The 14,271-nt window shown below is 35.9% G+C and overlaps 1 protein-coding gene across 3 annotated transcripts in view; it reads left to right on the top strand.

The window, feature by feature from the left end:
* LOC149084813 (xylosyl- and glucuronyltransferase LARGE2s-like) overlaps nt 1-12,971 on the top strand; it is a 65,066-nt gene extending 52,095 nt beyond the window's left edge. For all 3 annotated transcript variants that reach the window (XR_016192763.1, XM_089232557.1, XM_089232556.1), the window contains one exon: nt 12,779-12,971. Coding sequence is in view for 2 of the 3 variants with exons in the window: in XM_089232557.1 (XP_089088683.1) it covers nt 12,779-12,880 (102 nt within the window). In the remaining variant the exon portion in view is untranslated. The remainder of the gene's footprint in view (nt 1-12,778) is intronic.
* Nucleotides 12,972-14,271: the final 1,300 nt, after the last annotated feature.

Below are 14,271 nucleotides of genomic sequence, written 5' to 3'. Positions count from 1 at the left end.
CTTTCAATCTTTTTAAAAATGTGGTAAAATAATTGCTAGTCCTCAGTGAACTGCTTAATCATTCATTTGTTTAAAGAACTGTCCCAGGGCATAAAATATCTATATTTTATTTCAGAAATTGAAAAAAAAAATATGTGAAGATGTTTATTTGACTAAAATTTGAATATTTATATTAAAATGATTATTACACTGACAGAAACAAATGCAAATAAAAAACGTGCATAAAATCACAGAAATAATACATCTTAATTTTTTAAATAACTTCTGTAATATGTAATTATATTCAGGTTTTCCACTTTTATTTTTGTCTAATAGCTGATTTAGTTGGTCAAATAGTTGTTCTTTGAAAAAACAATGACAAAAAATGTTTTCAAATGTTTACCCATCATCTTATTAGTCATTTAGGTGCAAAAAAAATATTTCTGAAAACATTGAAATTTCATTTTTTAGTTCTCTTCCCTGGCATCTGTGTATGCTTCAATTAGCTTTGATTAGCTATGACTTTTGGTCGTCTTTGGTCATAGGCAAATGAGGAAACAAATTTTTCTCCTTCTTTCAGTATGAGAGCAAAACAAATATAGAAGTTTTTATAATTTTTCAAAGCCCTAAAAATAAACAAAAATAACACTTTTTTTTTCTATATATAATCACTAGATTTTGAAATATATTAAATGGTTATGAATAAATATTAAATGTTTTAAAAATGTGGAAGAGTCAAGTGTTTCAATAGCACCCTGGGTCTCCGGGAAACTCATATTCTGAGTACGCACTGATTATACATGCTTTAAAATCATAGCAGTCGGTCTTATATAAATAGCTCTTCAACACATCTAAGGTCCCCCGTGACGTGTCTGGATTGGCCTGCATGCATTGAGGTGTCCCTGTCAAGAGCTCATGAATTATTTAATAATTACGGTACAATCCTCTGTAACCTGAGCTCCTGACCAAAATATGAAAAGAAAAAGCCAACTTTTATTTTATTGTGAAATTTGGTTATAAAATATTTTACAAGATATTCATTTGTTTTTGTTATAACTACCGTCAATTTGAATTTCCATCAATAATACCTCATATATATAACACTCTAGGTAGATTGAAGTCTTAAAAAATGTCAGAATTTGTTTCGGTGACATAAAAACAAAACTGAATCTTTGAGAAAAATGAAAAGAAATTGAATGAAAATCCGCCCCTGGTAGTGCAGAAGAAAGAGGAATGCCTCTTAAAAAATGGCCCTTTTTCAGTAAGTATGAGTCGCACCTGAGTGATTACATCACATGCGTAATTGAAAGTTCACCGTCACAGAAAAAATGCACCAGTGTATATGTAGCTTATGATTTCCAAAGGGATAAATCTTTACGGTAATGAGGGAGAGGAGCTGATCAGTAAACTGCATGCAAGTTTTTGATAAAGTCCCAGTGTCCCTGAAGAAAATTCAGAGTGGAATTATGTATATATACGTTACTTTTTTGAATGCAGAAGCTTTTTCAAAATCATAATTATGTGATTGCTGTCAACATAATTGTTCTTGACCTGATTGTGAAAAAGCTTCAGTATTAAAAAAAATATTAACAAATAATTACAATCTGAATTTCCTGGGGGATACTTCACTTGCCAAGATTTCCTCATAAATGATGAACGAAATATGCCACCTATATATTGTGGGCTTGGGCAAACTTTATAGACCACTGCAGAGACAGGGTTTTCCACATTCTGCAATGGATGGCAATCTAATTTTTATTAAAAAAATAATAATCAAGCTCACCTAATACAGAGGCAAACTCTCCAGATGATCAACACTCCCTCCAGTAGTTTTATTTGTTTATGGTCTTAGACCACAGTATTCTGAAGACTGTCCTCCATTATGAGGTCAAAATACATTTATCAGTGAAAGTACAAAAGATTCATTTGTCTTTAAAAAGCGTTAGAAATTTCTTTGAATTGAAACCAGGCAAAGTTTCGTTCTGGACGATGACTGAATTTTGTTAATCAACTAATTATATTCTTTGCAGTGACTAAATACCTGTAAGTTTATTTTGTGTGAATATAGTCTGTTTATAAGTGTGCCAAGTTGTATGCAGCCCTACAAACGGGGGAAAAAACAACCTTGTAAATGGGGATAAAACATGTTTTACATGCATTCATCCTGTTTTTTCCCAACTTTCATTTGTTTTTTGAATTCAAATATCTCAGCTAATTTTGCACTTAGAAACATGGATTTTTTTTTATTTTTCCTATGGGAAAAACAGAGCAACAGAGAAAACACAGCTAATTGGGTTTTTGAGCTCAGGTTGTCCATATAAAAAATTAATTTATTTTTATTTTAAAAACTATTCAACCCCCTTGCAGTATGAATCACTTATCTGCAGTCTACATGTAATTTGGATACTTTTTTAATTCAGGGTGTCTACCATCATGGAAAAGGGAAAAGCCACAGAATGAGAAAAGAGTCACGGAAGTCCCAAAAAAAGTCACTCAATTTGAGGAAGGTCACAGATTTTTTTGATTTTTCACTGAAATTGAGGCTTTTGACAGTGTGGCATTCAATATTTTTTCTCCCTCTGTTTTTTTTTTTAATAGGCAGATAATAGATGGGTGAGTAGCGACAGAAAATAACAATGTTATCTGTCAACGTGTAGCCAGCCATTGGGGCAGACATTATATTGGTGGGGAAGAAAAACTATTTAGAGTTATTTAATTGCCGTGACTGGATGAACAAAAAATTTTTCTTTCTTTGCTAGTCCGGACCTATTCCCCTGAAGCAGTGTTTTCAGAATCATGTGATACTTCTTAGGGAAGGGGATTGGCTAACAGACCATTGCAGTTGGGAGTCTTCGTGGTAACAATATTGGTTTCCACAGAAAAGATATGACCTTCTGGGCCCCTAGGTTGTGGGACCTTTGGCGGGTCTCCAAGCCAGAATTTTCACAGAGGGAGGCTCTGTAATGAATTCATAGCGTGAAGAAACACAAACAGTGCTGATAATTGTGCTGGGCCTCGGGGCTGAAACCCTGTCAGCCAGCCCCACCCTTATGGGGGCCATGGGGAAGGGTATTTTTTTCCCGCGAATAAAGAAAAATGGTTTTTTTTAATTGCCTTTTTTTTTATCACGCCGATCTTTACGGACCAGCTGTAGCGAATGACAAAATTGTACAGTATGCACATGAGACAGAATGAGGGAGTTCAAGTGAAGCAAATATCAGACTGAGGGTCGGTGATCAAATTGGCAAATTGTTTGCCATTAATTGTATTGCGACGCAACATTTAGGCCAAATTTGAAGGAATACTGCAGTTTTTCTCAAAGTGCATCAAGGCTCCTAGGGATGTCACGGTGAGCTGGATTTGTGTGCCTATTTATGTTTTGAAGGGTTCTTTATATGGGAAAAATCTCCCAAAAGTATTCTGGGGAGCAGCTAATGAACCATGAGTTAGGCAAGGGAGCTGTGGGTGGCAAAAAATTGAGAAACTATCGGAACATGGTGAGCAGCTTGTGACTTAGGCTGACACTGGAGCATGACTATATAACATATAACACAAATGTCTAGTATCAGACTTCGAAAAATGTGAATAGGAAAAGGAATATGTGAAATCCATCCTCCAGAATGACCCTTGGTTTGTTTAATGGCCCCACATCCTGTACTATTTTACTTCGTCCTGCACTCTCTTAAGCTGAGATCTTCAGTGGGTCCAGACCAGATTTTTCGCAGACTTCCGTATAATGAATTTATAGAGGGAAACCAAAAAAAAAAAAAGAATTATCTCTGTCTCCCGGGCTGGAGCACTGACTGTCGAAATTGGAAGATCAGCCGGCACTATATTTGTACCTTCACACTATGGTTTCAGCTCTCATAAGTAACGTTTCCTCTATTATGTTTTTATTGTACCTGCGCTGATATGTTTTATGTGTGCACGGTCTTAGAATCAGTTAAAGAATGGGCTCATTTATGCACATTCTATTCAGACAGTGTTTCCTTCTGATACACATCCCTGTCTGGCGATGCACCTCGACTCTGATGGCAAACCGCCGATTTCGGCCGAGTGCCCGATCGTTGAACCGATGAGATGAAACAAACTACTCGATCAATCACACCTCACTCCATTTAATGTTCGGCTCTTTTACTCTGTTTTGAGCCCACTATTGCTATATGCATCGCAGTGTGGCTGTTGTGCACACTGTTTAATATCAATTGGTGTGTTCAGTAGTTTTGCATTTGCAGGACACGTTTTCATCATGCACGGGCGGGCATACCCGCAGAGCTTGTTTCTGAAAGTTTTGCCATAGGTGCCACAGAAACTCTGATACGACAAAACGTTGGGGAGGTCTAGGGTTGCCAGACAGTCATATGTACAACTTGCAAGGGCATATGCTGGAATGGATTGCATTGTGAATATTCATGAATTGCTGAGGGCTTAGGCGACCTCACAAAGTTTCTTGGGAGCATAGGGAATATGGGGGTATAGGAACAATCATCCTTACCTCGTTCATTAAAAAAAAAATTGTGTTTTTGACTTAGACAGAGAAGAGCAAAGATTGGCATTTGTCGTTGTCTTCCCCGCCCTCGTTCGAGAAACAATCTGTTTCCGCTTTTGTCCTTATGGGGTGTTGTATTTAAATAAACTTTGAATTTAAGGTTTTTAAAAAATTAAAAATAATTTTAGGTTTTTTTTATTGTGGTTGAAGATTTCCCCCCCCCCCCACCTTTCCGTAGTGAAGTTCAACATTCATGACTACTGAGAGGCTTCATGCCAGCGTTGGCATGTCTGTGTATAATCAGAGCTCATCACATTGAACATGGTTCGCACAGTCCTTGAAAAGTCCTGGAAAAAAAAAAGTTCATTTTCAAGGTCTTGAAAGTACTTGAAAATCCATAAGAGTCCTTGAAAAAGAAATTTTTTTTAAGAATTCTGTGAGTCCTTGAAAAATTTGTTTTTTCCGAAATAGTTTTCGCCACTTTTTTTTTTTACTCCGGAAGTGACGTCCTATAAAGCTAATCACAGGGAAAAAGCCTTAGCAGCCAATAACCCTGGATAATTGGATTTAAAGCATGTTTTTTCCCATTATTCTTAAGCCGGGTTTTTGTAGGAGCAGGTTTTCTGTGCCGCGTGCAAAGTGAATCGCCCGACTCGCCGTCCACTCACCAATAATACAAGTTTGACTGTTTTCCTAGAGAGCGCAACAAGCCTCACGGCAGTGTTTATGTCGAGTGTGATTGGCTGACTGCTTCGGGACGAGTCAAATGCGTTGTGCGCCACTCGTTTTACCGATCTTCTCTTCATTTTTGTTTTCTTTCACTTCCCTTCATCGAGCTCGATGCTTCCCTTCAAACCAGAGTATGCAAATGACAGAGTAGCTGATGCGCCACGGTAGAAATACACAAACGAGTAGTGTGATTATGTAACACGTTTCTGTCGACACGAAATGATCCAGTTCGGTTCATGCTTTGTCAAAAACCTATGTTGGAATGTTTTTTCCCTTTTTATTCTCTGTGCACGTGGAACCTCTGTGCCCGACGCAATATGTAAATCGCGGGCGGTGTGCTCTCACCCTCACGGGAGCTCGGCTTTATACTGTAGGCTGGTTTTTTTTCTGCGTGTATGTCGGGATTGCTTTTCTTCTCCCTGAGATTGCCGGTTGTTATTTGTCGGCCGTTTTATTTATTTTTTTTATGATCGTAAATTATCTTGTTTTTTTTCCTTGCAACTTTTATGGAATAAAAGCTAGAGTTCAAAATGAACTTCCGATCGTTGTTTTTTTTTTTTTCAGCTCAATCCCCCAACAACCCACTTCTAGGAAACCCCTGCTTTATGGTAGCATGTATCCTGTGATCGTATGTAGACGTATTTGGAGTCGTTGGAAGTCATTAAACTTTTGTACTAGGTATTTTTTCTGGAGTACTTGAGAAATCAATATCTTAGAAAAAAATGTTTCCTAATTTTTGCCGAAATAATTTCAACCTTTCGGTCCATAAATGAAAGAAATAATTTCAGTATCGATGATATGATTCCAAAATTAATGAGATAATTCCAAAATTAATGAGATAATTCCAAAATTAATGAGAGATGATTTCAAAATTAATGAGAGACAACTTCAGCATTGATAAAAGAGATAATTCCAAAATTGATAAAGCAATAATTCCAGAATTAATGAAATAATTTTAGAATCAATAAAAGAAAGAATTTCAGCATTAGCAAAAGAAACAAATCCAGAATTGATGAAAGAAATAATTCCAGAATTGATGAAAGAAATAATTCCAGAATTGATGAAAGAAATAATTCCAGAATTAATGAAAGAAATAATTTTTCTTTTTCTATCTTTAGAAGAGTTCTTTTTTTTTAGTCTTTAAAAGAAAATTAATTGTTAAAACTTGACATTTCAAGTTTTACCTTGAAAAGTGCTTGAATAGTCCTTGAATTTTTTTTCATTGGAAGAGTACGAACCATGTTGAAGCAATGCTTGTCTGTTCTATTGATGCCTAATGTTGATAGAAAACATTTATTGTCTGTCTGATGCTCCGCTATCTCTATCTATAAATGTGATTTGTATACAGGAAATATTTTCCTGCATTCATTATTAATTTAAATAATGAAGTTGACTTAACTTCATTAAATTTAGTTTAGATTTCAACACAACATAAATTACAATGTATTTGTATGCATTACACAAAAACATAAATTGCAGTATATGCATTGACACCCTCATCATGGCATACCGAAAGCTGCAAAAGATTAAAATTGATTTCTTATATATATATATATTCACTCATTTCATTGAGACCCCCCCCCCCCCTCTTATTTTATTGAACACAAACTCCCTGAAGATCGGGACTCAGTTTGAGAACCACTGATATAAGAAAACGGTTCAGCATAGTTCATTTTGTCGGACAAGAAAAATGTCACCAAAAACTCCCTGAAAAGTCACCAAATTTTGCTTCTCGTATATGGTAGGCACCAGGGTTTAAGCTGGATAAAAAATTCCTTTCGCAAAAAAGCGAAAATGGGGGGGAAAAGCTTTAGCAAAATGCTACAATGCTAATCTAATGATTCATGGATGGATGTCTACTCGTTTTGTACCTGCTGTACCCATTTTTGCGAAAGTGGCTACTACTTCTTTCACATTCTATGATTTTCTTTCACATTTTGCGAAAAATGCGACCGTAGCTTAAACCCTGGTATACACCCTGTAATTGAAAGTATGCCTCTCGGATCAACGGTTCACTAGTAATTTGCTGTTTTGTATTAGAGCAATACCCTGGTATACAGTCTGGTGTAGGCATATATGGCATTTTCACAAGGGGGGTTCAAATTTTTTTTTTCTTCTGAGTGGGGGGGGGGGGTTTACATTTTTCCTTCAAAATGACACTATAATCTCTGCTTGAAGGGGATAGAACCTCACCCCCCTCTTGCATATTTCAATGCAGTCTGACCCCAATTAAGCAGGTTTTTTTTCTGAAATTCTAGTGAAAATAGGTCATACCCCTATTTAACAAATTAAAAACCTTGATATAATGAATATTTTTTGTACTATTCAATTTTTTTTTTCTTGTCACCCAAAGCCACAATCCAAATATTTTACTTCCCGGGAATTCACTTTCAGCCCTTCTTTATAGACAAACAAAGAAAGGAAACAGGAAGCTGTTCTTTCCTGAGGAAAAAGAGATAATAAAGCCATTGAGAATGCACATGAGAAAATTTCAGCAAGTTTCAGCAATCAGTGTAACACCATTACCATACTAAGTTACTTTTTTTTTTGTGTTCTGTCTTGACAAGCAAAGAATGGCTGTTCATCTGAAGAGAGAACCTTTTCTGATTAATGAAAAAAATGGCAATTTTGACAGAATTTGCTAAACCAGCACCACGGTGTTGGTGGGCTGAAGTTGGTTTTCTGTGTTTCCCAATTCTGAGATGCGATAACGAATGGGAGCTGATCTCTCTGTAAAAAGTCTCACCACAGAGAGCAACAGACCTACAAACAGTACAAAATATTCAATCATTACACTTCACTTCAGACTGTTAGGTACACACACTTGCACTTCCGACACAACTCACTAGGTAGTAAATTGCCCATGGCGATAGACCTGAGTTGTGCTCAGTTTGAAAAAATAATTTTCTAAAAATGTTGATGTATCAAATAAACTTCTATCAAGCAATTTTTTCATGCATCCTGACTTTATTTTGAAGTTTATGTCTTGGTTGTAATAGTAACCTCCAAAGTAGCTTTTAAAATTTGCTGTTTCTCATGTGTTTATGCTTCTGATCAATGTGACCCCAATTTAATGATTTCCTAAATTTAGCAAATAAAATTGTTGATTTCTTCCAATTCATTAAATCAGGGTTCGACTGTGAAGTGTGTATATATATACACACTTCACAGTCGAACCCTGATTTAATGCCACCATCTATCCTAAAGAATTTTGGTGTTACAACTAGTTTGGCTTTATATCAGATCATAGTCAGAATAGCGTTTCGGAGAGACTAAGAGGCAGACACAAATTCACACATTTATTATGAATTACTGTATCTCAGTGTCTTATGTTACTCTACGAAAAATAAAGTAACTTATTTTATAATTGAGAAAATTCATTTAAAATACAAATACAACGCCACAACAGGCAAATTGCCCAACGGGGTGGCTGACTTAAGAACATCATGGAGCCCCTACCTACTACTGCTACACCACACATGCACCCCCCGTGGAACCCCCCAACAAATCGGTACATGCGGGAATGTGCGTGTATGTGTAGTGCAACCTGACGTAAAGTTTGTTTCTGTGTAATGCTTGTTATGTGTAGTGCTGTCATCTGCCCCCAGTTTTACTAACTATGAGTGAAGTGTTATGGTTGAATGATTTACCGTTGTAGGACTGTTGCTCTCTGTGGCGAGACTTTTTAACGGGGAGATCGGCTCGCATTTGTGCCTTGAAGTTGGGAACCACAGAAAACCAACTTCAGCCGACCACCACTGTGGGGTTCGAACCCGGATCCTCGCATCACGAGTCCGGCACTATAACCACTCGACCACCACAGCGGCCAATAAATTCTAAGTTGAGAAAATCTGTAAATTTGTAAACACTGCAATCACTTGAATATATATTTCTTAATATAAAAAACTTAATAGAAACATACACTTACCTATGAAATTATTTCAATTCTGCATAAATTTAGCAACACATTTTATAAGTACAAAAACAAAATAATCAAAGAGGGAAAAAAGGTGACATTGCTTTTAGTCCATATTGGTTCTTCTCAAGAAATATCTTGCTAGAAGTAATTTTCTTCATAATTACAAATTTTTCTGTTTTTTGAATAACTATTGAAAGAAAGACTCTTTATTTATTTGAAACACAAAGCAACAGGTTGAAACCCAATTATAGTTTGCAGTGAAAATAAAAATTATCATAGAATAAGAATAAATAATAAATGTGCAAAATAAAAATAAAGTAACAAAAATTACACAAAATACAAAAACTTTACACAAAGGTATATACAACGCAATCACTACAAAAATCTTCTAAAGTTGGTAACAGACAAATAAAAATACCCAGATGTCAATACCATGAAAATACCAGAGGAACTCGTTATAAAATTCAGAAAATCTGTTCACAGCACAGTATTTACCAATAGTATTGAATGACTTGATGGCAATAAGCATTTTGATCTTGTATTGTGGCATTTAATATTCAAACACATTTCGGTATGAATGGATGTGCAATCAATATGGTTATTCAACACTTTCTTGAATAAAAAGAATGAGCAAGTAATTTCTGCATTTATGTAAACTAATGACATTGATTGAATTGAATAAATCGAGGGAGATGATTTCTTAATAATACCCGTAACTCTCAAAATATGACCAGCGCAACAAAAAATGCACTGTTAAAAAACTTGCATTGGCAACCTTCAACAAATTGGTGCAGTATGTTCATGGCACACTTTCCCTTCTCAACAAATCTGTTTCTTTGAATAGGTTAGTTCTTTAGAAATGTGCTTTCTAAAACCTTTGGACCACACCAGTCTTTATTCTTTAAATCGTTTGCTGAAACTTGTTATGTTGGCCAATAATAACAATGGAATGAAAAGGATAATCCCCAACTCCTTTCAAAAAAAGAAAAAAAAAACAAAATGAGAGAAATATGGAAAGACGTGTGTGTGGGAATTCACAGAAAATGAAACGTAGACTTTGTATACACCAAAACATTAGTTGGCATTATAACGAGTTGGTGCTATACAAATACAAGGGTCACAACATGAAAATTACCCAATGAACTGGCTGAAAAAATTTGCTCGTAAAACATATGGATGTGAAATGAAACCAAAATACCCAATATGAAAGCATATATGACCAAAAAGTAATATATAATGTACTGCCCATATGGATAACTTATCAATTTATCCCACTGTATCCATCATACTTCTTTTCAAACATAGATTGTGTTAGAATTTACACAGGATTACCTTACCCTCGGAGTTAAGCTAATCCATTTATTGACAACCCTATTAGAGAAAAACTGCCTGTGACACCACAACCTGGCATTGTCCCTTGCTAAATGATACTGGTGTCTCCTTTTCAAAGCAGTTGAATGATGGTGCATTAATAACTCGGTCCATTCAGTTGAAAATTTTAACACTTTGATCAGATTCCTCTGACTCCTGTGTTCCTCCAATTTAAACATATTCAAGAAATCAAATCTTCATAGCCCAAGCTTAGTGTGCCAACAAGACCCCTCTTGTTGACACTCTTCCCTGTGCCACCTCAACCGAGTCTGTCCTCCTGCGGGTATGGTCTCCAAAACCTTATGGTATATTCCAGTGCAAGACAAACTAAGCTTTGGAAAAGTGGAAGAATGACTAGGAGAAATCAAAGAGACCCTTTTCAGAATGAAAATTAGCATTTCTCTCTCTCTCAATGATTGAGAGATTTGAATGCTCAAATGAAACGATGAAATCTCAACCACGATTCTCTCCAATTCAACAAGTTCGCCCCAGTCTCATGTAAATGCTTCAATAGTTTACCATGTTGAACCCGATCAAATGCCTTCTGGAAATCGAGATAAACTATGTCTACGATTTTACCATTTTTCAAAGCCTTAGTCACGTGATTATAGAAGCAAAGAAAGTTGGTTACACATGACTTCCCCTTCCTGAACCCATTCTGGTTTTCCGACAATACGTTATTCTCTTCTATCCACTTCACCTTTTGATAATAATTTTCAAAATTCTCAAGGAGCTCATCAAACTCACTGGATGATAATTTGACATGGTTTATCTGCTACCCTTTTTGAATATTGGAACCACATTTTAGAGTAAGCTTCTAATCCCTTGGAACGACACCCGCAGAAACCCTACTTCTGTAAATCTGTGCAACTGGCCCTAACAGTTCATTTACACATTCCCTAAACCACAGGATAAATATCATCTGATCCTGATGCTTTGCTTGCACATACATTTGTTAGAAGTTTTAGAGTACTTCCATATCTTCCACCTAAATGTCGTTAAGGGCTATTGATATTACTTTGGATATCACCTTCTCTATTAAAAACGATTGCAAAAAAGGCATTGAAAGCACTGCACATGCCTACATTGTTCTCTACCCCTAGATCTTTCTATTGAGTACCCTAGATCTTTCTATTGAACTGTCCCCTTACACACCTTATTAACATACCTAATAAATGATTTTGGGTCAGCGCCAATATTATCTGCTAGCCTAGATTCAACCTCCTTTTTTACTTTCCCTAATCACCCTGTTGAATGCCCTTTTTTTCAGTAAATAATGGCAGGTCACCTCTTCCTCTTTTGTATTCTTTGAATTCCCTTCTCTTTCAAGATAAAGATTACGCACATTGTTCTTGAACCAAAGGGGGTGCTATGAACAAACCGGCTTTTTATGAACAAAGGGTGTGACATCATGCAAAACAAAGGAGTATTTTGTTTTGAATTCTTTCCACTGACTTACCACACCCACTGATGCCAACCGGTCTTTGAAAATTAAATCTAACCTTTCCCTCAAAAGTTTTAAGTTGGTTCTTCGAAAATAAGGAACTATTTTTTTTTATTGTTTGGTTTATCCACGAAGAAGCTACAAAAGAAGATAATAACCTGATAATTACTAGAAGAAAAGTTGTCTCCAACCGAAACATGTTCAACACGATCTTCGGAACTAGTGAACTATTTTTGAAAAAAGTATATCGTATCCTGAGATGTGTAAGAAAATGATTCATTCATCCCATCATTTGCCAAAGATTCTGTAGTGGCTACAATTAGTCTAGGCCTTCCACAGCTATCATAGTTTCTAAAAAACCGTTCTTATTGCCCAAACTCCTGGTGTTAATTAGTGGGTGTTGGCGCTATAACTGGGTTTACCTGTGCATATAATGTTTTCCACTGTTTTTCTGTTTCCCCAATTGTGATCTAAGATTCAGTTTTTTAGGTACTTATCATGGATCCTACCCGACAGACCAGACACGACCCAGGCTCTGTCCCTCCCAGGATATAAAATGGGGCCTACCCGGGCACCACCCTGAGGACTCAGCCTCGATTCTGCATGGATGAGGTTCACATGAGAATAAAATTTTTCATGATTTTTGAGGGTATGTGAATTAGTAGGCAGGTACTGTGTAAGCTAGGTGTGGAACCCCCATGGTGATGTCATGATAGCCTCTCGCCTTAAAGCGCCTTTTTTTAGTGAGGTTGGCCTTTTGCTTATTTTCAAATAATTATAGTTTGCATCTATTGTATTCAGATTTGTGGGTATGTATATGTAATTTTTAATTTAATTTTAATTACAGAATCCTCACCAACGTCTGAAGAACAGATTACAAAGGTTTGAATTCATGGCAAGCATATTCAAAAAGTATGAGATTGGTTACTGTAAGCGCCAAGATAGTTGATATATCATGTGATATTTCTTTATTTCTGGTCATTCATGAATTCTACTATCTGAAAGTGTACAGTGTGTGTATTAAAATATCTCTGCGAGTCTTTATGTTGTTTGATCATATTGATGTGTAGTGAGCACCATGCATACACCCTGCTCCAAAATACATTGATTAGATACTGATGGCATAGAAATGGAGATGGCAAAACAAAGATTGGAGTGGGTTTTTTTCTACTTCTCTCTCAAATGAAGCCTCTGTTCATTCGCTGTTCCATCAACAGGACAATTAATTGTTTGAGTGACTACATTTTTTTATTTATTTGTGAGGGAACTAGAGATTCTGAGTTGCTGGAACCATTGGCCAGTTGGTCGCTTCACCAATGGTTGCATAGTTCCATAAATTATCAGAAATAGGATTGGATTGGATTTTAAATTTGTTGGCGCAAGGACCAATTTGGTCAAACTGCGCCAAAACAAATGATATAAAAATTGTTCTTTGGTCATGTCAAAAAACTAAAACTGTCCATGATAAGAAGCAACGTGAAACGTAAAACAATGACATGAATTGTAAAACTATAATTTGTTATAAAAACCAATAGCCTTAATGAATTTAAAAATGTGAGATGCATCGCTATTGTCATTTAAAATGTCATGAAGTGAAAGATGACTATGACCAAAAACGGTCGTAAAATGATGACGATGGTGTGAACAAGTAAAAGCATGATCAATGGACTTTGACAATGAGGGCACTCTGGTTGACTCTCCCGTAATAACAAATACGATTGTGTGATGCGACTGTGTCCAATGCGTAACCGGGCAAGCAGAACTTCCTCCTTTCGATTGGTCCTGCAGCTCGAATGCCAATGGCCAAGTGTGGGCTTGGTGCCATGTAATTTATTATTTACTTGAGTGTCCCAATGATCCAATATCCGAAACAATATCCTTAAATGATCTGCTATCTGTTTTGCTGCAACAATCAGATTTTTTTTTGGGGGGGGGGGCAATAATAGACTAAGCCATGTTCACTTCGTGTGGAAAGCCCTATATCTTCTGAATTAACTGACCAGAGGTTTCTATAGACACATGATCAAATCTAGCATGAATATGTGCAAAAAAAATAGTGCTATACTTATTCTGAGATTATATTTTTTCACATTTATTCTGAAATTATTTTTTTTTTGTTAAATACAGATAATTTATTCTGGAAATATTTTCCATTAGATATAAATTTTTGTGAATTTGAATTTTTTTTCCACTAATTATGAAATTATTTAAGTAATTAAATTATTTCTCTCATTAGTTTTGAAATGTTTTCTAAAGGTAATTTTAAAATTGTTCCTGTCATTAATTCTGGAATACATTTTTGTTCAGCATTTGCTATGAATTCTGGAAGTCTTTCCATCG

Source organism: Pholcus phalangioides, unplaced genomic scaffold (assembly GCF_987345545.1).
Source record: "Pholcus phalangioides strain wild (caught in Gottingen) unplaced genomic scaffold, Ppha-v1.0 ptg000007l_1, whole genome shotgun sequence".
NCBI lineage: Eukaryota > Metazoa > Arthropoda > Arachnida > Araneae > Pholcidae > Pholcus > Pholcus phalangioides.
The sequence above is the reverse complement of the archived record's forward strand: the minus strand, read 5'-3'. Positions and strand labels throughout refer to the sequence as shown.